At 53.3% G+C, this 20,202-nt stretch overlaps 2 protein-coding genes across 4 annotated transcripts in view; one reads left to right on the top strand and one right to left on the bottom strand.

Annotated features, from left to right (window-relative positions):
- Ccdc61 (coiled-coil domain containing 61) overlaps positions 1 to 18,563 on the top strand; it is a 36,795-nt gene extending 18,232 nt beyond the window's left edge. For all 3 annotated transcript variants that reach the window (XM_052763183.1, XM_052763182.1, XM_052763181.1), the window contains 13 exons: positions 3,597 to 3,755; positions 3,989 to 4,071; positions 6,908 to 7,065; positions 8,994 to 9,158; positions 15,262 to 15,472; positions 15,556 to 15,638; positions 16,088 to 16,254; positions 16,349 to 16,424; positions 16,860 to 17,002; positions 17,120 to 17,198; positions 17,364 to 17,424; positions 18,038 to 18,110; positions 18,266 to 18,563. In XM_052763183.1, coding sequence (XP_052619143.1) covers positions 3,608 to 3,755; positions 3,989 to 4,071; positions 6,908 to 7,065; positions 8,994 to 9,158; positions 15,262 to 15,472; positions 15,556 to 15,638; positions 16,088 to 16,254; positions 16,349 to 16,424; positions 16,860 to 17,002; positions 17,120 to 17,198; positions 17,364 to 17,424; positions 18,038 to 18,110; positions 18,266 to 18,363 — 1,545 coding nt within the window. In that variant the 5' untranslated portion in view covers positions 3,597 to 3,607 and the 3' untranslated portion in view covers positions 18,364 to 18,563. The remainder of the gene's footprint in view (positions 1 to 3,596; positions 3,756 to 3,988; positions 4,072 to 6,907; positions 7,066 to 8,993; positions 9,159 to 15,261; positions 15,473 to 15,555; positions 15,639 to 16,087; positions 16,255 to 16,348; positions 16,425 to 16,859; positions 17,003 to 17,119; positions 17,199 to 17,363; positions 17,425 to 18,037; positions 18,111 to 18,265) is intronic.
- Positions 18,564 to 19,035: 472 nt separating this feature from the next.
- Positions 19,036 to 20,202, bottom strand: part of Pglyrp1 (peptidoglycan recognition protein 1) — a 147,826-nt gene continuing 146,659 nt past the window's right edge. The window contains exons 3-4 of the mRNA XM_052763192.1: positions 20,125 to 20,202; positions 19,036 to 19,302 (exon numbers count right to left, since the gene is read on the bottom strand). Coding sequence (XP_052619152.1) covers positions 19,124 to 19,302; positions 20,125 to 20,202 — 257 coding nt within the window. The 3' untranslated portion in view covers positions 19,036 to 19,123. The remainder of the gene's footprint in view (positions 19,303 to 20,124) is intronic.

The raw sequence follows: 20,202 nt of genomic DNA, 5'->3' as shown, positions 1-20,202 counted from the left end.
TGGCAAGCAGATCTATGCCAGGCCAAGGTACGGAAGGGACAGTAAGAACAAGAATTAGAGAAGTTGTTTTTACTTATTTGTACCGTAGGGAATTGAATGTGGAGTCTTGTACAAGATGGGCAAGCGCTGTGTGGCTGAGCCGTGGACCCAGCCTCTTGTGGAGTCTCGGCCAGCTAGCTGTCCTCCGCTGAGCCATGCTTGTGGACTTTAGGGATGAAGATTAAGTGGCCTTTGGGCTGTCACCTAAGAGTGGTGGTTAGGGGAGTGCCAGGCCCTGTCGGGAGCACCTTAGTGCACTGACTAACTCAGTCCTCGGACAGTCCCACGAGGTCAGCGTGCTTGTCCACACACACACACACACACACACACACACACACACACACACACGTACACACACACGCATTTGCAGTATCTGGGATTGAACCCAGGGCCTTACACCTGCTAGGTTAGCCCCTTACCACTAAGCTACATCTCTAACCCTCTTTTTTGAGACTGGGTCTCACTAAATTACCCAGAGTGGCCTTGACCTAACGGTTGTCCAGGCTGGTCCTAGACTTTTGATTCTCCACCCAGCCTGTTGCCGACAGGCCTTTGACTCTGGCCTGGCTTTGTCTGCACTTACTAAGGCAGAAGAATCCCAAGAGATGGCGAGTGCCTGCCTTGCCCACGGTACACCAGGGAGTGAGGAGCTTTGATGTGAGGCTGTGAGTTCCCAGCCTGCAGCACCAGACTGTAACGTGTGCCACGAGGGTGAGTCAGTGCCCGCAGAACCTTGGGAGGGAAGGGGTGTGTTGGGATGCATAGCTGGATAGTGAGTGGGAGATAGCTGCTGTGCCTAGCTGTAGGCGCCTCAGTTTCATGGCCTGTAAAATGGGGGGGATGATTGTAATATCTACCAGAGAGCAGAATTAGGGTGAGACATTGGTAAGTGTGCTTTGGGGACACCCTGGGTTTGCTGGGGAACTGCATGGTATACTGTAGTGGTCTAGATTGTGGGGTGTCATACTTGATTCTAGCAGAAGGCAGAGAAATCATCTTCAATGGCCTAAAGGGCTTTTGTTATTATATACTCCTGGGGACAGTGGAAGACTTCAGTATGTGTTGGGGAAGAACATGGGTGAATGAGGAGGGAGCTCCGGCCAGCTCATATTCATCCAGGGTTGGGGAGGCCAACCCAGAGTGGAGTGGAAGTCAGACTGTGTTCACAGTGTGTCATTCCTGTGAGAGCTCAGTAAGGCTAGAGATGGGTCAAGTGTGAGGTAGTTGTTGGGCCAGCAGCCTAGAGTGAGCTGGGGACAGTGATGTGTCCACGGTGATGGGGGTGTGGTGGTCTGGACGGTTCTTTGGTAGTGATGTGTCCATGGTGATGGGGGTGTGGTGGTCTGGATGGTTCTTTGGTAGTGATGTGTCCATGGTGATGGGGGTGTGGTGGTCTGGATGGTTCTTTGGTAGTGATGTGTCCATGGTGATGGGGGTGTGGTGGTATGGATGGTTCTCTGGTAGTGATATGTCTATGGTGATGGGGGTGTGGTGGTCTGGATGGTTCTTTGGGGAGCCCAATGTAGAGGGTACTCTTTTCTACATTGGAGTGAAGACTGAAATTTTGGAGCACCGTTTGGGAGGAGGAGCCAGGGGCAGTGATGCAGCCCTGGGAAGGAAATTGGGATTCCCTTAGTGAAAGATGGTGAGGAGAGGCCTGGGAGATTGTGAGGGCGTCCTCAGTGTCCTGCGGCTGCGGAGGGAGTGGGTCACTGGGGTGGTCCAGGTGTGTATGTAGGCTTGGGATGTGGAGTCAAGGGCTGGTGAAGGTGGAGCCTGGATGCTGGGATGCTGGTCAGGAGGTGAGTAGAAGAGGAGCCAGGAAAGACTTGGGACAGACTTGAAGTCAGCGAGCAGGATGAACTGTGGGTGGAGTGAGCAGGTAGAGGGAGGGGGTCTGCAGGGAACAAGAGAGGCTCAGAGCGAGGGCTGTCCAAGGGAAGAGGAGTGGGAAGTGTGCGTGTGGGTGGGGCAGGGGTGTTAGGTGGAATTCAGGTGAAATATGGGGGAGAAGGAACACAGGCAGAAAGTGGGGTGTGTGAGGGCTACCTTGAACATGTGAGCAGACTTGAAACAGAATGGGGGGCATGACAATTCAGATAGTAAATGCAGGGGGCGGGGTCCTAGGAGAACATGGAGGTGGGGGCCGATGTAGGGAGAAGCAGTGTGCTGGTGCCCCTATGCCTTGAGCTGGGAGAGTAGGATGGAATAGGGACCTTTGCAGAGAGAGAGGCCATTTCCACCCTGCAGGAGGCAGCACAAGGGGAAGACGGTGCAGGTCTGCATGGGGAGGGGTCCTGAGACAGACAAGGAGAGGAGTGAGTGTAGGGTTTGTGGGGTTCGTGCCCAGCAATAGCTAAGGGATAGTTTCTAAACCTCCAATAGGCGTTGGGAGGGGTGTGCATTGGGGAAGGGTAGATGTTAGGCCCGTTATTCAGAGGCTGAATGTCTGGGACCTAGGTGGTGGGTGGGCGTGGGCACAGGATGCTGGGCGGGGATGTGGGTCCCAGGTGGTGCAGGGTGGAGGACTAGGCCAGATTGGCAGTGGGGACGAGGGAGGCGGTATGTTGGGCACAGTTTCCCAGGTGTTCCTCCACCTCCAGTGCCCTAGTAACGGTGCTGTGGTGGCCCTGACTGCAGAGTTGAGGGGTGGGTGTGTGGGTGGGGCCTGGAACACTGGTCCTGGATTGCCAGTTAAGTTAGAAAGGGAGCACCACAGAGACTGATTAATGCTCCAGGCTTCAGAACTCGTAGAAAGCAGAAGCATAATTAGTAGGGTCTTCCAGATTTTATGGAGCCCTCCAAAACGTTCCAGAAACCTGAATTCCAAGGCAGCATGGGCTGTGTGTGTGCTCCCAAAACCTCTGTCCCCAAACCAAACCAAACCAAACCAAACCACAACCAAAGCGCAAACCACCACCACCACCACCACCACCACCACCACCACCACCACCACCACCACCACCACCAGAAACCCTAAGTGCGAGCTCTGTGGTGTTGCTGTGTTTTGTTTTGGGGAGAGGGTTTCTGTTTTGGGGTCTGTTTATGCAGCCTAGGCTGGCCTCAAGCTGTTGGCTACATTTCTTACCTCCCCTGAGTGCTAGGATAACTGGTGTGCACCACCATGCTGAGCGATTGGAGGGTTAGTTCCTGGATCTGCTGTTCATCTCAGGAGAATGACTTCATTGTTCTGTGCCTCATTCCTTGTCTGAAAGATGAGTTTAAAAATTGACACCTTCCTCACAGAGGATTAAACTGGATAATAGCTCAAAATTCACAAAGAACTGCATTGGGCATGGCAATCCCAGCACTTGGGAGGCTGAGTGGGGAGAATCATGAGTTCTGGGCTACAGAGTAAGACACAGTCTCAAAAAGACCAAGGTTGAGGGGCTGGAGAGATGGCTCAATGGTTAAGAGCACTGGCTGATTTTCCAGAGGACCCGGGTTCAAGTCTCCGCACCCACATGACAGCTCACAGCTGCCTGTAACTCCAGTCCTTTGGCCTCTGAAGACACCAGGCATGCATCTCTAGGTCTCTGTTTTGTCCCGCTCTGCAGGGACCCTGACCATGGACCAGCCAGCTGGCCTGCAGGTGGACTACATCTTCCGGGGTGTGGAGCATGCTGTGCGGGTGGTGGTTTCGGGGCAGGTGCTGGAGCTGGAGGTGGAGGACCGGATGACGGCTGACCAGTGGCGTGGAGAGTTTGATGCCAACTGTGAGTGTGCCTGCTGGGGTGGGCTCCCCTTCTTTCCCCTGAGGTCAGCTTTTTCCCCCACAGTTGAGGCTGAGCTCACTTTTGTGCTCCTGACTCTTCTGAAGCTCTCCAAGGTGGGGCAAGGGTGTGGGCCTCATTGATCTGCCAGAGGCAATGGGGCGGGTGGGCAGAGCTGGAGAACTCTGGGCTGGGTAAGTGGTCAGATCTCAGGAGGAACTTTTCTTCGCACCTAGTCATTGAAGATTTGACTCACAAGACGGGAAACTTCAAACAGTTCAGCATTTTCTGTAATATGCTGGAGTCGGCCCTTACCCAGGTAGGTACCATCTTCGGGGACTGGAAAGTTTCTGCTGCCTAGAGTTTGGGATATGGGGCTGTGGATGGGCTACCTCATGTATGCAGGGTGCTCGGTCTTCAGAACTTCTTCTGCACATGCCGGTGGTCAGGTATGGTTCTGGTGACAGTTATTCTGACAGAGAAAATTTCATATTGTAGGGCTGGGGGTGTGGTTCCATGTGGAGTGCTTGCCTAGCATGGCCAAAGCCCCCAGCTGGATCACCAGCACCTCATGATCTAGGCAAGGTGGTGTACGCCTGAAATCTCGGACCTTCAATGGTGGAGGCTGGAGGAGGAGAGGTTCAAGGTCATCCTTGGCTACTGTCTTAGTTAAGGTTTCTATTGCTTGACTATGTCAACTCTTATAAAGAAAACATTTAATTGAGGTGACTTGCGTACAGTACAGAGATTCAGTCCATTATCATCATAAAGGGGAGCATGGTGGCGTGCAGGCAGATGTGGTGCTGAAGTAGTAGCTGAGAGTACTACATCTCGCAGGCAACAGGAAGTGGTCTGACACAGTGGAGAGTATCCTGAGCATAGGAAACCTCAAGGCCCACCCCCCAGTGACACGCTTCCTCCAACAAGGCCATACCCATTCCAACAAAGCCACACCTCCTAATAGTGCCACTCCCTATGAGATTACAGGGGCCAGTTCCATTCAGACTACCACAGCTACAAAGTGAGATTGAGGCTAGGTTGGATGCTAGAGACCCTATCTCAGACAAAACAAAACAAGTGGTGTTGAGTGGTGCTGGAGAGATGGTTGGTGCTTAAGAACTCTTGCTCCAGGAGGACCTGGGTTTGGTTCCCAGCACCACTTCAGGCAGCTCACAACTGCCGTCACTTCATTTTCAGTGGTTCTCACGACCTCTTCTGGCCTCTGAGGGCACCTGCACTCACCAGACGCACCCCCACACAGACACAGAATTAAAAGTAAAATACATCTTAAAACCAAGAAAGAAAAGTAGATTTGGGTCACAGGGGAATGTAAAGGAGAGAGGAAGACCCACTCCACTCTGTGCTCTTGTTGAGATATTGGTGAAGGCTGCAGGGCTGGCCTAGCAGGTAAGGAGGTGCTTGAATGGCCAGCCTGGGGACCTGGGTTCCATCCCCAGGGCCCACCTGGTGGAAGGACAAAACAGGATACTGAAAGTTGTCCTCTGACCTCCACACGTGGCACGAGAATGCAAGTGCACACACACACACACACACACACACACACACACACACACACACACACACACACACACAGACACACACACTATGAAATAAAATCCATGACAAATTTTATATGAAAAGTACTGGAGAAATTGGTCCAGCTTTTCTTCATCTCTCTCTCTTCACGTGAATACATGTGTTTGTTTTGCAGATGTATGATTACATGTAGTTCATACATTTTCCTAAAGAATTCTGAACCTGTTTTTTTTGAGACATTGTTTCGTGTAGCCCAGGCTGCCCTGGAACCCCTTGAGCTCACTGTGTAGCCAGAGATGACCCTGAACTCCTCATCCTCTTGCTTCTATCTTCTAGTACTGGGATTACAGGCTAAGCAGCATTTGGTGGCCTGGTTTGTGCGGTGCTGGGGTAGAACCCAGGGCTCCGTGCTGGGCAAGCATGCTACCAACTGAGCCCCAGCCCCAAGATTTCATAAGAATTTAGCCACCTGGGCTAGAGAGATACCTCAGTGCTTAAGAGAACTTGCTGCTCTTGTAAAGGACAGAGGTTAGGTCCCAGCGCCCACACTGGCTGGCTTACAATTGTCTGTAACAAGCAGTAGGCTGCCTGATTAGGGTGCTGGGGTCAAACTCAGGTCCTCCAGAAGAATAGCACACACTTAGCTGCTGAGCCGTCGTCCTCCAGCCCTCTGCATAGCGTTTTTCAGATAGTGGAGTGCCCTTCTGTGCTAGCACAGCCTGGAATGTTCCGTTGCCAGGTGGAGTCTGCCGCCTCATCAGGCAGCTCCTCTTGCACTGGGGAGGTAGAGGCAGGAGGATCAGAAGGTCATCTTTGGCTACAGAGTGAGTTTGAAGCCAGCCTGGGTTACATATGACCCTATCCCCCCAAAAAACTAGAAGAAATACCCCTCCCCCAAGCACACAAGAACCCACTGATGCACTCTCCATAGACGGGTCATCCACATGACTGCATGCTGTGTCTTGTGCTCTTCATGGACGGGTCATCTGCACGGCTCCATAATGCTGTGCTTTGCTCTCGTGGGAAGTGCATGTTCATGAGTTACTCAGAAAACTCAAATGTTGGCCCATTTCGTCTTCTGCTGCCACTGGCTCGACTCCTTCCTTCCTCACCCTTCCCTCCACTTCCCCTTCCTCTTTTCTTTCTTTCCATCTTGTCTTTTCTTTCATCTCATGCAGCCCAGGCTAGCTTGGAACTTGCTGTGTGGCTGAGGATGACCCTGAACTTGTGATCCTTGTACCACCCCTTCCCCAGTGCTGGGATGACGTGTGCCACCATGCTAAGCCACTGGCCGAATTTCTCCTAAGGGGTCGGTTGTTTCACTCCCCAGTCCTTTGGCCTCATTCGTGTGACTCTCTGCACAGTGGAAAGGGCACGGTGCTGTTGCTCTTGTGAAGATCGCTGTGACCTCCTGGCCCTGCAGGTCTCTGCCCACCCCAGAAGCCATCGGTGTGCGGGGCTTGAGCGCTTAGGTTCTGTCCAGGGTATCCCTCCAATCATGGGTCGGTGTCGTGACCACCAGCCTCCTTGTTGGGAAGCTCAGGGTCCTGAGACCTGGCATGGTGACTGAAAGGGTGGCTGTGAGCGTCCTTGTCACCTCCCATCCTCTTCTCCCACAGAGCAGTGAGTCCGTCACCCTGGACCTGCTCACCTACACAGACCTGGAGTCCCTGCGGAGCCGCAAGCTGGGGGGCCGCCCGGGTGCCTTGGCCCCCAGGTCAGCACAGCTCAACTCCAAGCGATACCTCATCCTCATCTATTCCGTGGAGTTTGACAGGTGGGCACGGGGCTGGCTGAGGGCCCAGGCTGGTGGGCAAGGGTGGGAGGAATCCCCAGTGCCAGGTGGCTGAGATGTATGTACTTCACCTGCAGTCGGTGGGCTTTGTGTCATTTTACTATTGTGACTGGCTACAGATGGCAGAATGATATTTGTACCTATTTATTTGCATATGCAGTTGAACCCAGGGCTTTGCACATGGTAGGCAAGCACTGAGCTACACTTGGAGAAGTGCTTTAAATAAACATAATGGTTTACCACATAGCTAGACATCCAAACTACAGTTCAGCTTACTATTAGGGACAGAAGATATTTCTGTTTTGTTCTTTGTGTGTTTGCTTGCCTTTTTTTTTTTTTTTTGAGACAGGATCTATGTAGTCCTGGCTGTCCTGGAACTCAGAGAAATCCACCTGTCTCTGCCTCCCGAGTGCTGAGATTAAAGGCATGACTTTGTAGCCCAGGCTGGTCCCTGTGGGAGTCCTCCTGCCTCAGCCTCCCAGGTTCTGGGATTACCAGCCTGTACCACCACACCTGGCTAACGGATGCTCTTTCTTTTTGTGTACATGTGTGGTTTTTTATTTTAAAATCTTTGTATGTTTAATATGTTGCTTCCCCCTCCCCCTTTAAAAAAAAAATCCTATCTTTATCTCTTCATGGTCACAGAATAGCTGCTGGACCTCTCCCTAGGCATCTTTATCAAAGAAGGAAGAAAAGGAACAGGGCTCAACAGATTTCCCATATAATTGGTTTATAAGTGCTCATATGCTGGGAACTGAACTCCAGCCCTCTGTAAGAGCAGCCAGTGTTCTTAACTACGGGGCCGTCTCTCAAGCGCCTTCCCTTAAAAAAATTTTTTTTTAAAATTTGTTTTATGTGTATGGATGGGTCTTTTCCCTGCATGTATCCACCATCTGCTTGTAGTGCCTGCAGAGGCCAGAAGAGGGCCTCTGGGATCCCCTGGTTCTGGAGCTACAGTTGTGGGTGCTGGGAATTGAACCTGGGTCCTCTGCAGGAACAGCAAGTGTTCTAAATGTTAAACCATCTCCAGGCATTCTCTGCCCTCCTCTATTTTATTTTATCTTTTTTTGGTTTTCCAAGACAGGGTTTCTCTGTATAGTCCTGACTGTCCTGGACCTTACTCTATAAACCAGGCTGGCCTTGAATTCAGAGATCCACCTGCCTCTGCCTCCTGGGTGCTGGGATTAAAGGCGTGTGCCACCACCGTCCGGCTCTCCTTTATTATTTTTAAGAGAGAGTCTTGCTATGTAGCCCAGCCTGGCCTTGAACTCTTAGCAGGCAGTCTTCCTGCCTCAGCCTCCTGAGGGCTGGGATTACAGCCTGGAGCCACCACACCTGGCCAGGAATGGCTCTTGAGTAGCTGGACAGCAGGGTCTGTCTGTCCGTCCTGGTGTCTGGGATAGCGAGTGGGAAGTTAGCAGTCCTGAAGGAACTGTGTGTGGTGAGGTAGCACCTGAAGGCACCCTGTAATGTCCCCGGCTCAGGGCTGACTTGGCTCAGGTCATCCCGTGAGGATGGTGCTTCCTGCAGAGCTCACACCACAGTGCCTCCCTGCAGGCACGATAGGACAGCCAGCTGACACTGCACAGATACCGTCAGGCCTGGAGCCCTGAGAATCCTGGGGGCGCCTGGCCACAACTGACCGGCACGGTAGAACCCAGCACTTGGGAGGCAGAGGCAGGTGGGTCTCTGAGTTCTAGATCAGCCTGGCCTATGTAGAGAGTTCCAGGACAGCCAGGGCCACAGTGAGGTCCTGTCTCAAAAACTCAAACAAGCAAAACCCTCAAAGCAAAAAGCCATGAATACAAGCTTTTGGGGACTGCTTGTGCTTATGTTCTTTGGCTCGCAGACCTGTGCCCTCGGGTGGATCTTGGCCTCTGAGATGCTGCGGTTCTGATCCCCTCTCTCAGGATTCACTACCCGCTGCCCCTCCCGTACCAGGGCAAGCCAGACCCTGTGGTTCTGCAGGGCATCATCCGCTCACTGAAGGAGGAGCTGGGCCGCCTTCGAGGGCTGGATGGCGGCCAGGACACTCGTGATACCCGGGAGACAGAGATCTGGCACCTGAGGGAGCAGTGAGTCTGGGGACTTGTGTGGTGGGTATGGGTGTGGGGGATGGGATCCGCACTGCCCGTCATGCATTTCCTTGGGAACATTCGCCTTTGTCCTTCTGAGCCCTTCCTCAGCCTTTTGTTGGGTGCGGAGGATTCAGCAGTGATTGACAGCCCTGGCTCTGCTTTCCTGGGCCCTTAGGACAGTGAGGGGTCCCGGAAAGAGGTGTGGAAGCAGGAGCACTATCAGCGAAGGTGATGTGAAACAAGCTAGGAGGGCGGGCTGGATAAATAGCCCCCCCCCCCCCTTGGTGCTGCCCGTTAATCAGCAACCACAAGAGCGTGTTATTGGATATGGATGAGTGAGGAGGAGGCAGGGAAGGGAGCTGTGACCGGGATAACCCGATAGACAGGTTAGGTGAAGGAGTTAGGGAAGAGTGTTCTAGGGAGCGGGAACAGCATATGCAAAGTCCTCAGCTGTGCTTGAGAGCAGGAGTGAAGGCTTCTGGCATACTCCTGACTCCTGCGGTGTTCTGTCATCTGTTGGCAAGGATTTGGTCTCTACCTGTAGGTGGCTGATTCTTTGAGGAAGACTAGTGACATGAAAACAATTGAATATTATTGTATCATATGCATGGTGTGTGTGTGTGTGTGTGTGTGTGTGTGTGTGTGTGTGTGTGTGTGTGTGTACGCACATGTGTATACACCATGGCATGTGTGTGGGGGTCAGAGGATAACTCTGTGGAGTCGGTTCTCTTCTTCCACATTTACGGGGCTTCCAGGGGTCAAACTCAGGTTGTCAGGCATGTATCATTGAGTGGCAAGCATCCTTACCCACTAGGCCATCTTGCTGGCCCATTTCTTTTTTTTCACCCCCTTTTTGAGACAAGGCCTCATCTATCCGAGACTGGCCTCAAACTTGATGTGCAGTCAAGGATGACCTTGAACTTTCTGGTCCTCCTTCCTCCAGACCCTGGGTGTCCTTGGGCTCATAGGCACAGGCCACCAGACCTGGTTTGTGTTGTGCTGGGATTAAATCCAGAGCATCATGTATACTAGCCAACCAAGCCACATTCCAGTTCCATATTATTCTTTTTAAGATTTATTTTACTATGTATTTGTGTCTGTTGAGGTTATGTGCCCTGTGTGCTCATGGAAGGCAGAAGTTGTTATCCTCACAGCAGCCCTGTGAGACAGACATTGCTATCACCACCATGTTCCAGAAGCCCTGAGGTGCTAGGGGACTTCCCCAGGGCACACAGCCAATCCTATGGCCAGGCTAGACCTTAGATGCAGTCAGCACTTCTGCATTGTTGGAGGTGCCAACCCAGACTGAGTGCCAAGTGCTGCCAGAGAGGAATGGCCTTCTCCCACTCAGGGAGTACACTGGGCAGCAGGACCCATGGGTACTGGGGGGCAGAGGTGGAGAAAGGACACAGTGGGATGCTGAGGCACTTATCCTCCATCCAAGCCATACCTGTGTGCATCTCCAAGGTTGGCCACAAGGTGGCGACCTCCACCCAGCCACATAACTGGCAAGGGTGCCTTGAGCTAGGTGGTTTGGCCTCCCGTTCTGACTGCCTCCCCCTCCTTCTCTTGGAGACAGGGGCTTGCTACATAGACCAGGCTTACTCCCTCCACTCTGGGTGCATGTTCCACCACCTCCCCACAAGGAACTCCACAGGAGGAAGCTGCCCCCTAGGGTGGTGATCCGTGCAGAAGGCGGAGGGTCACTCCTACGAGGGCCAGCTCTACAGAGGCTGGTGCTGGGCAGGGTGTGACGGAGGGTGGGGATTACAGGCATGCTTTGCTCAATGCTTGTGGGGGTGTGTGTGTGTGTGTGAGAGAGAGAGAGAGAGAGGGAGAGAGAGGTACTATTTTTATGTGTTTACTAGATAGACCAGGCTACCCCTGAACTTTCAGCAATCCTCCTGCCTCTGCCTGCCAAGTGCTGAGATTACAGATGTGCACCGCCATGTTTTGCTCTTGTTTTGTTCCTCTCCTTCCAGTCTCCCTCTATCCTGTCTGAGACAGGGTTTCTCTGTGTAGTCCTGGCTGTCCTGGAACTCACTCCATAGACCAGGCTGGCCTCAAACTCACAGAGATCCACCTGCCTCTGCCTCCCGAGTGCTGGGATTAAAGGTGTGTGCCACCATGTTTTGCCAGTTCTTGAGACTGTTGGGTAGAGCGGCGTCTTCTGGCTCTCATCCCACAGACACCAGTGGCGTCTGTCGTCATGGTTGTTATGAACTCCTGAATTTTAAGTTGGTTGAGCTTGTGTTGGTTTCCTTCGACTGCTGTGACAAGACAACACAGATTCGGTGGGTTGATGGGCGGTGGTGGCGCACGCCTTTAGTCCCATCCCAGCACTCGGGAGGCAGAGGCAGGCAGATCTCCGAGTTTGAGGCCAGCCCGGTCTACAGAGTGAGTTCCAGACAGCTCGAAAAACCAAAAAACCATTGGAGTTGGTCAGTGGGATGGCTTCCATGGTAAAGGCGCATGCCACCAAGCCTGCCTGCTGGCTGAAGTTCAACCCCTGGGGCCCACGTGGTGGCAGGGGAGAGCCAGTTTCCACTAGTTGCCCTCTGACCTCCACATGAATGTTATGGCATAAACACAAATAAATAAATAAATGCAATAAGAATGAAAACAAAAGCAAAAGGAAAACCACTGGAAAGTACTCTGTCTCCCTCTGGAGGACGGTGTCTGAGATGGCGTCCCTGGGCTGCAGTGCAGGCAGAATCCCCTTCTGGCCTGTCCAGACCTGGGAGCGGCAGCTGTTCTTTGGCTGTGTCCTTGTCCTCTGGGCTCTGTGGATACAGTCCCCTCCCTATCGGGGACTAGGGAGGTCCAGCCCCTCGACAGTACCCTCCCAGGGTCCGGGAAGAGTCTACAACCAGCTGATAATTAATCTTAGAAGAAAAGAAATGAATCTGTGTACACGAAACTCCTTAGTCCATACACTTTATTATTCTGTCGGTTCTCTCTCTACAAGCTTATACTCTGCTCTCATTTTTAGCTCCTCTCTTGTCCAATTTCTCTTTACATTAATCTACTGTCCCCTCCAGGTTCTATCTTAATTCCTTCATCTAGTTCTGTCCCTTCTAGGTTCTCATCTATCTAGTTCTTTCCCCTATCAGCTCCTCTCCCGTCTCCTTCTCTCTCATCTGGCTCTTCCTCATCTTCCATCCCGTTCCTCTGGTCCTCTCTTCTAGCCCTTCAATCTAGTTCTTCCCCATCTCAGTTTGTTCCTCTCAAGTTCTTACCCGTCTAGTTCTTCCGTTCTCTTTTCCCTTCTCCGTGCTGTTCTTCTCCCTGTCTACAGAAAATGCCTGCCCTTTCTTTCCCTGGGCACATGGTTCCCTGCCTCCTCAGGAATGTTGTTTTACCTCTCACCTTGATATGTAAAATCCTCTTTTGTTTTCAGTCAAAATGCTCTGGAGAACCACTAGGCCTCCTCAAGGCCAGGGGATGGTCTGAGCTTCATTAGCACAGGAAACAAAGCTATGCGTCTCCCGCCAGCTTGTCTCCTAAGCTCAGCAGGGCAGTTAGTAACTTAGTGTGTTCAGCAGGTCTGGGGAGTTGAACTCTTTACCAATTGGTCTGGGTACACAAGGATTTCATAGCAGAAGACAGCTGAAATATTAAAGGCTGGGTAACACCAAATATTCCTAATGAATGGCTTTGCCTTTAGACAGACCCCTGGCCGCTCAGAGTTCAGCTTTAACACACAGCTGAATCTCTGTGATATATTCTTGCCGCCCACAAGATCCCCCCTCTTCTGTGTCTGTCATCTCAGGTTGTGACTATGTTCAGGACCTGCCCAGATGATTCAGGAGAATCATTTTATCTCACCGTCCATATCAGATCTGGAAAAGTCCTCTTTTGCTAAATAGTGCAGTGTTCACAGGTTCCAGGAGAAGGCCTCGGATATCTTTGGGCATGTGTGTGTGTGTGTGTGTGGGGGGGGAGTATTCAGCTCACAACAGATGTGATCTAATCCATTCATTGCAATAGATTTTTGTTTGCATGTTATGTATGTCTTTGGCCAGGTGGAATTGTTCATGTTGGGTTCTATATCCTTTTGGAGGGGCCTCAATAATCTTTTCTGTTTTGTTTTGTTTTTTTTTTTTTTATAAAGTTAGATCTTGTGTTTTTTTTTTTTTTAATTTATTTATTATATATACAGTGCACATATTCCTGCAGGCCAGAAGAGGGCACCAGATCTCATTACAGATGGTTGTGAGCCACCATGTGGTTGCTGGGAATTGAACTCAGGACCTTTGGAAAAGCAAGCAGTACTCTTAACCTCTGAGCCATCTCTCCAGCCCCTTCTGTTTTGTTTTTTAAGTGCCAGACATAGAACCCAGAGCTTGTGCATACAAGGCAAGTGTTCTATCACTGAGCTATACCCTCACTGGGGGGATTCTAGGCAGGGGCTCTACCACTGAGCCACACCCCAGCCCCTCACTGGGGGATTCTAGGCAGGGGCTCTACCACTGAGCCACACCCCAGCCCCTCACTGGGGTATTCTAGGCAGGGCCTCTACCACTGAGCCACACCCCATCCCCTCACTGGGGGACTCTAGGCAGGGCCTCTACCACTGAGCCACACCCCAGCCCCTCACTGGGGGACTCTAGGCAGGGGCTCTACCACTGTTTTTCCAGATGTTTCATTTCTTTATCAGGAGCTAATGTTAGCATGAGCTGCTCATTACAAGTGCTCACTGTCATTGGGCTGATGTCGCACTTAGAGTTTTTTTTTTTTTTTTTTTTTTTTTTTTTTTAGTGGAAAGAGCCAGAAGATAGGTACACTTTTAGGAAGAGAATATACTGTCTGTTCTTACTTTCTCCTTGATTTTTTTTTTTTTTTTTGGTTTTTCGAGACAGGGTTTCTCTGTGTAGCTTTGCGCCTGTCCTGGAACTCACTTGGTAGCCCAGGCTGGCCTCGAACTCACAGAGATCCTCCTGGCTCTGCCTCCCGAGTGCTGGGATTAAAGGCGTGCGCCACCACCGCCCGGCTTCTCCTTGATTTTACACCGTTTTCTCTGATGTTGAAAAATTGTAGTTTCCAAGGTTAGTGATATATTTTTTTATCCCAAACAATACCAATGCAGTCACTGATGAGACTCTGAGTAAAGGTTAGATTTCTTTGCAGCCTCTTTTGCCCTGAAGCTGTGTATCCCACTTGTAAACTCTGTGTTTTCGTCACATCATATAATCCTGCCATGTTATTCCACCTTTGATATACATTTATGTCTCCTGGAGCCTGCTGACTGTCCCCCCCGTGTTGCCCCCCCCCCACTCTGGTGATAGTTCCTGAGGCAGGATCACTTGAACTTAGAAATTCAAGATCCTTCTGGCCAGTATATCCAGAGTCTGTCTCTACATAAAGTATTTTCATAGATCCAGAGTCAAAGCTGGAAAGGGTGCATCCAGAGTGTCCAGTTTCTCCATCTGTTCCCTCTTCCCTTCCTCCACTCCTCCTAGGCAACCCTCCTCCATTTGAAAGTTTTTCATGTATCCTATGTTTTTAAAAATATGAGCATACATAGATAATTTACAACCCCTCCCATTTCGTTTTACAAAACAGGACTTGGTAAATATATTCTTCACCATTTAAATTAGCAAAAATCAGCCCTCATTCCTTTTCACGGCAGCACTGCACCGTGTATGAGCCACGGAAACTATTAGTTCTGTCCATGGACACTTGGTTACCTTTGCTTCTTGCTATTTATAAACAGCGAGAAGGAAAAGCCTTGGTATGTGGTGTTTTCTTAAGGGTCGCTGAGCAGGGTAGCAACCTAGTCAGTTGTTTTTGGCTGGTGAACAGTGTGTTTTGGCCTGAGAGCCTTGGGGGTGGGAGCTGGGACTGTAGAGCTAGGCTAGCAGCAGGCATCTTTGAGCCTGTCTCCATACTGACCTCTTCACTAGGGCAGATGTGCCTGTGGGTGGGGTGGGTGAAGGTGAAGCGGCCTCAGCATCCTTCCTGCCTCGGAGGGGAGTTGACAGGACCAGAGCCCTCCCTGGGGACTGCATTCCTCCTTCCTGGGGGGCCTCGGGGACTGCCTCCAGTGGAGCAGTGGGGAGGGACTCACGGTGCCCGGGTCCTCTCCCCGCTCTCTCAGGGTGACCCGCCTGGCATCGGAGAAGCGCGAGCTGGAGGTGCAGCTGGGTCGCTCCCGAGAGGAGGCGCTGGCCGGGCGGGCGGCGCGCCAGGAGGCCGAGGCGCTGCGCGGGCTGGTGCGGGGACTGGAGCTGGAGCTGCGGCAGGAGCGCGGCCTCGGGGGCAGGGCTGCTGGCCGTCGCAGCCAGGACTGCCGCCGCCTGGCCAAGGAGGTGAGGGGGCGGAGCGGGGGAGGGGGCGCGGCCCGGGACCTTGGACTGGTCTGGACTGCCGCTCTCTCCGCTTCCCTCCGCAGCTTGAGGAGGTGAAGGCGTCGGAGCGCAGCCTGCGAGCGCGGCTGAAGACGCTCAACAGCGAGCTGGCCGTGTACCGAAGGGGGTGAGAGGCGGGGATGGGGTGGGGCTTATGGGGAGGAGCTCAGAAATGGGGTGGAGTCGGGCAGGAGACTTTGGGAGGTGGGCGGGGCCTGTGGAGAATTAGGCAGGGCCCGTAGGTAGGTGTGGGGTGGAGCCCGAGGGCCTATTGCTCCCAGCGGGAGGCATCGGGGAGGTATCTGCCTTTGATTGGCGTGGAAAGGGCTTCCAGGGCGCTGTAGAGGGAAGACCTCGGAAAGAAGGGTCTGGGAAGGTATGAGATGTAGGGAAGTGGCAGGTCCTGGAAAAAAGACTTGGAGAGGGTGGGGTATAGGAACGTATCGTGAGCCCGGGTGGGAATGTTTGGGGAGACAGGAGAGAAGGTGGGCCTCAGGGTGCAGAGGAAGTGCGTGTGGCCCTAGAGTGGCGGTGGGTTAGCGGGTGGGAAGCTGACAGAGGGCCCGGTGCTCCCAGGAGACGCACCCTGCCGGCGCCGGCTCCAGCCCGGGAGGATCGCGCTTCGTCGTCCCGGGAGCGCTCCACGTCTCGCGGCCGCGCGGCCACTCGCTCCTCGTCGCGGGAGAGTGGCCGTGGGGCCAGGGGTCGCGGTCGGCCGGCACGCCCCTCGCCCTCGCCCACAGGTCTGTGGCTGCCCCGCCCTGCCGCGGGGAGGCGGAGTGGGCTAGCGCCCATCGGCACCGGTGTGCGAGCCAGCCTCCTCCCCATACCGTCTAGGTGGTCGTGCGCCCCGATTTGACCCCACAGCCTTTGTGAAAGCCAAGGAGAAGAAGCAGAGAGAGATCAGGATGAAGTAAGTCCGTGCCTGTTTCCTACCCCTGCTCTGTGCTTGGTCCTTACCTCATCTGCTCCTCCCACCTCTCACTAACCGGCAGCTAAGCCTGGTCTCCCCCTTAACTCCTCTGTGCTCCCACTTCTGTCCCCGCTCCACCCCGTCCTCCAGTCCCGGTACTGTTCTAGGGTCTCTTAGCTCCGGTTTCCTTGGCTCCCCTCTCCTCCCTTGGTCCCGCCTCCCCTCCTTGCCCCTGCTCCTCCTTGCACACTCAGCCCCTCTGGTGGCCCGCTCCCTCCTGACCTGTTCTGCTCTCCAGACCTCAGGTGCACTGCTTGCTTCTCCCACCCTCCTGTCGGCGTCCCCCACGTGACCTTGGCGGGCCTCGGGCTCTGGCTGTGGCTGGTTCCCTCCCCGGCTTTGGTTGGTGCACACCTCTAGTCTCTGGTTTTCTAGGCAGCAGCAGCAGCGGAACCGAATGGGCAGTGGAGGAAGCGGGGACGGGCCGTCCGTCTCATGGTCTCGGCAGACTCGGCCCGCTACTGCGGTGACAGGCCGAGGGGACGCGGCCAGCCGCTCCCGGAACCGCAGCTCCTCGGGTAACGGGCCGGGAGAGGCGGTGTGGCTGCGGGAACGGGCCGGGAGAGGCGGTGTGGCTGCGGCCGGTAGGCGGCCCAGATGGCCCTCGGGGCCTAACGCCCTCCGTCTCCCCCTAGTGGACAGTTTCCGCAGCCGCTGCTCGTCGGTCAGCTCCTGCAGCGAGTTGGAGGATTTCTCTGCGTCGATTTCCAGGAGGTAAAGCTTGTGCTCTGGGGAAGGACCCTCTGGAAAGGGCTCCTGGGGAGAGTCTTTTACACGGGAATTAGGGTGACGGAGGCTGGAGGTCTTAAAACCACGAAGGTGCGTCAGGAGGGAGGTATCGAAGATGCTCTATGGTCCCTGATTGCCTTCTTTTCTCAGTCGTCGCTGCCGTGGCCGCGGGAAACCCCCCAGCCCCACACCCTGGAGCGGGTCCAAGACGGTGAGGATCATTCCCAGGCTGGGAGAAGGGAAGGGTAGTATTAAGCCATAGGTGACCAACCATCATCTCCATGGCTCTGTTCTGGTGGCACCAGGTTGTAGAGCCAACTCTAGAATGAGGGTGTTTGGGGCCCTGGGACTGGTGGGCAAAATCTTAGTGGCCATAGTATGTGTTAAGATTTGGACCTAGGAAGTGGCTCACTTGGTAGAATGCCCATGTAGCACGAGGCCCAGGGTTCCATACAAACTGTGTGTGGTGGCACTGGCAGGCCTGTGAACCCAGCACTCAGCAGGAGTGCAGGAGGATCCAAAGTTTAAAGCCAGCCTCAGCTACTGAGTGAGTTTGAGGCCAGCCTGGGCTATATGAGATCTTGTGTCCAAATGAAAAAAGGCAAAAGATCCTTTCCTCAAATGGTGACAGCTTCTCAAACCTAGCCTCCCCTCCTGGTGTGTGACTGAGAGTGTCTGAGTAGCCTCTTTCTGCCTCAGGCTTGGCCAGTTCATCCCTTGGAGGCTCTTGATACCTGTAGGTCCTCAGATTCTGAATCCTCGTGGGACTTGGGGGGTAGGAATAGATGGGGTTGTCTAACCCTTCCTGCCTCTCTTGTCACCAGAAGTCTGCCACTCGAGAACACAACAATCACCAGAGACACCTGGCTAGTTCCGGGGGCTGGGTCCCCATCAAAGGTGAGCCCGGGGGTCCCATATTTGAACCTCCTTTCCCCTCCCTCCATCATCCCAGAACCCTCTGGGGTGACAACAAGGGCAATCCATTGGCTCCTTGATGCTTGGTCTGCCCCTCCTGGTCTGCCGCCCCCAACACACGACCTCTGCTTTCACAGAGTACAGCTCTGACTTCCAGGGAGCTGACATGGCTGAAATAGATGCCCGCCTGAAGGCTTTGCAAGAATACATGAACAGGCTGGACACTCGGTCATGACCCTGGAGAGGTGGTACCCTGATTTCCCATTCCACCGTCAGTGGGTCTGGTGTGGAGGCAGCGCCCCTCCCATGCTCCACACCTCTAGGTGCTCCTGGAGTCTCAGGTGTGTGAGGCCCTGACTCTCCCCTCTCTCCCAGTAATGCATCCTAGGAGAAGAGGGTATGTGTATTTTGTAAATAAATATGGTTGTTCTTGGCTCCTTAGCTTATGATTCAAGGGTAGGAATGGAGTGGAAATGAGGATGGGCTGATAATGGGGACCTGAAAGTGTTCTGGCCTGTCTGTGACCTGGAGGCAGGTGGGTACTAGTGAGCTGTGTGTCTCCAGAGGAGTTCAAGCAAAGTTGATACATCTGGCTCCATGGCAGGGGAGTGGTGTCCTGCAGCATGGCCCACATTGTCTGGTTCTTTTGAGCTGCTGTGGGTGACATGCGGCCGGTTTGGTATTGATTCCTGGGCTCTCACCTGCCATCTCTAGGTTCTAAGCTGTGGTGTCACTTCTGAGCCAGGGTCTCTGGGGTCTTGGTTCAGCTTTGAGCCTTTGGGTTCTGCTTACTAGTGAGGGTGGAGTGGCGGAGCAGGAAGAAGGGCCAGAGTCGGGTGGGAGAGATACTGAAGGGGCAATGTGGCTGGAGCTACACAGGAGCATGCTGGGTGCTACATCTTTATTGGGGGGGTCACTGGGAGGACGGATGGGGCGGGGAGGGAGCAGGTGTCAGGAGGGATTTTGGGGGGGGGTGGCCACACAGGGTCATGCTGTCACTCGCGATAGTGTTCCCAGTTTTGGATGACTTCATAGAGCTGGTCGCCTGGAGACAGTGTGTTCTGCACATCCCGGTGTCCTTTGACTTCATAGTTGGATCTCAGGAAGCCCTGAGCCACCCCACATTCCAGAAGATTCAAGGCGGCACGGATGGCCCGCTTTGGGGGTACCCGATCTGCAAGGGGAGGGGCAAGATACAGAAAGTTAGACTGGGCCTCCTTTGAAGAGCAGGGAGGTGAGGGGTTGGTTAACTGTGCCTCAGTTTCCTCCCTCATAGAAAGAAAATCAGGCACCTACCCATAGGGTTGTGGGAAAGAAAATAGTTAACTTTCAATACACCAGGAAAGGGAGCCTAGCATGGAGGGGATCCTTAGCAAGCATTGCCTGTTAGCATTATTGCTTGGCCCTGACCCTCCTCTGCTCCCAGGCCCCAGGGTCTGGCCCACACAAATAGCTGTCATCTATGAAACATGTTTTAGGTGCCTTAGGAATTAACTGGTTGATTGGAGACAGTCCCTATCCCAGGCTGGCCTGGAACTCCCTGTGTAGCTGAGAAGGATCAGCTTGAACTGATTTTGCCACTGTCAAATATCCCAGTGCTGGGAATAAGGTGTGCACTACCCCATGCGGTCTGTGTTGTGCTCGAGGTTTGAGCCAGGGCCTTGTGCATGGTAGGGAGGTACTTTACTAACCGAGCTACAGACGCAGCCCTGTTTCCTTTTAGTTTTATTTTGAGACAGGATCTCACTGTATGATCCAGGCTGATGTCAAACTCACAATCCTTTCGTTTCCACCTGAGGAATGCTGGGATTACAGCTGTGTAGGACCACGCTTGCCCCTCCCCGCCCTTAATTTACTATTGATCAGCTACTCCCTGCACAGGGTCAGAATGGCCCCATTATCCAAAGAGAAAAATGGGGTCATGAGCATGTAGGTGGCAGAGCCTGTGATCCCCTCCTCCTAACACCATCCCCAGCCCAGGAAGCTGGGTGCTTACCCATGTAGTTGCCCATGAAGGTGATGCCGATAGATATGGGGTTCCAGGTGGGCCCTGTGTGGTCACCCTTGATGTTCC

Source organism: Peromyscus californicus, unplaced genomic scaffold (genome assembly GCF_007827085.1).
Source record: "Peromyscus californicus insignis strain IS unplaced genomic scaffold, ASM782708v3 Scaffold_4__1_contigs__length_199733344, whole genome shotgun sequence".
NCBI lineage: Eukaryota > Metazoa > Chordata > Mammalia > Rodentia > Cricetidae > Peromyscus > Peromyscus californicus.
The sequence above is the reverse complement of the archived record's forward strand: the minus strand, read 5'-3'. Positions and strand labels throughout refer to the sequence as shown.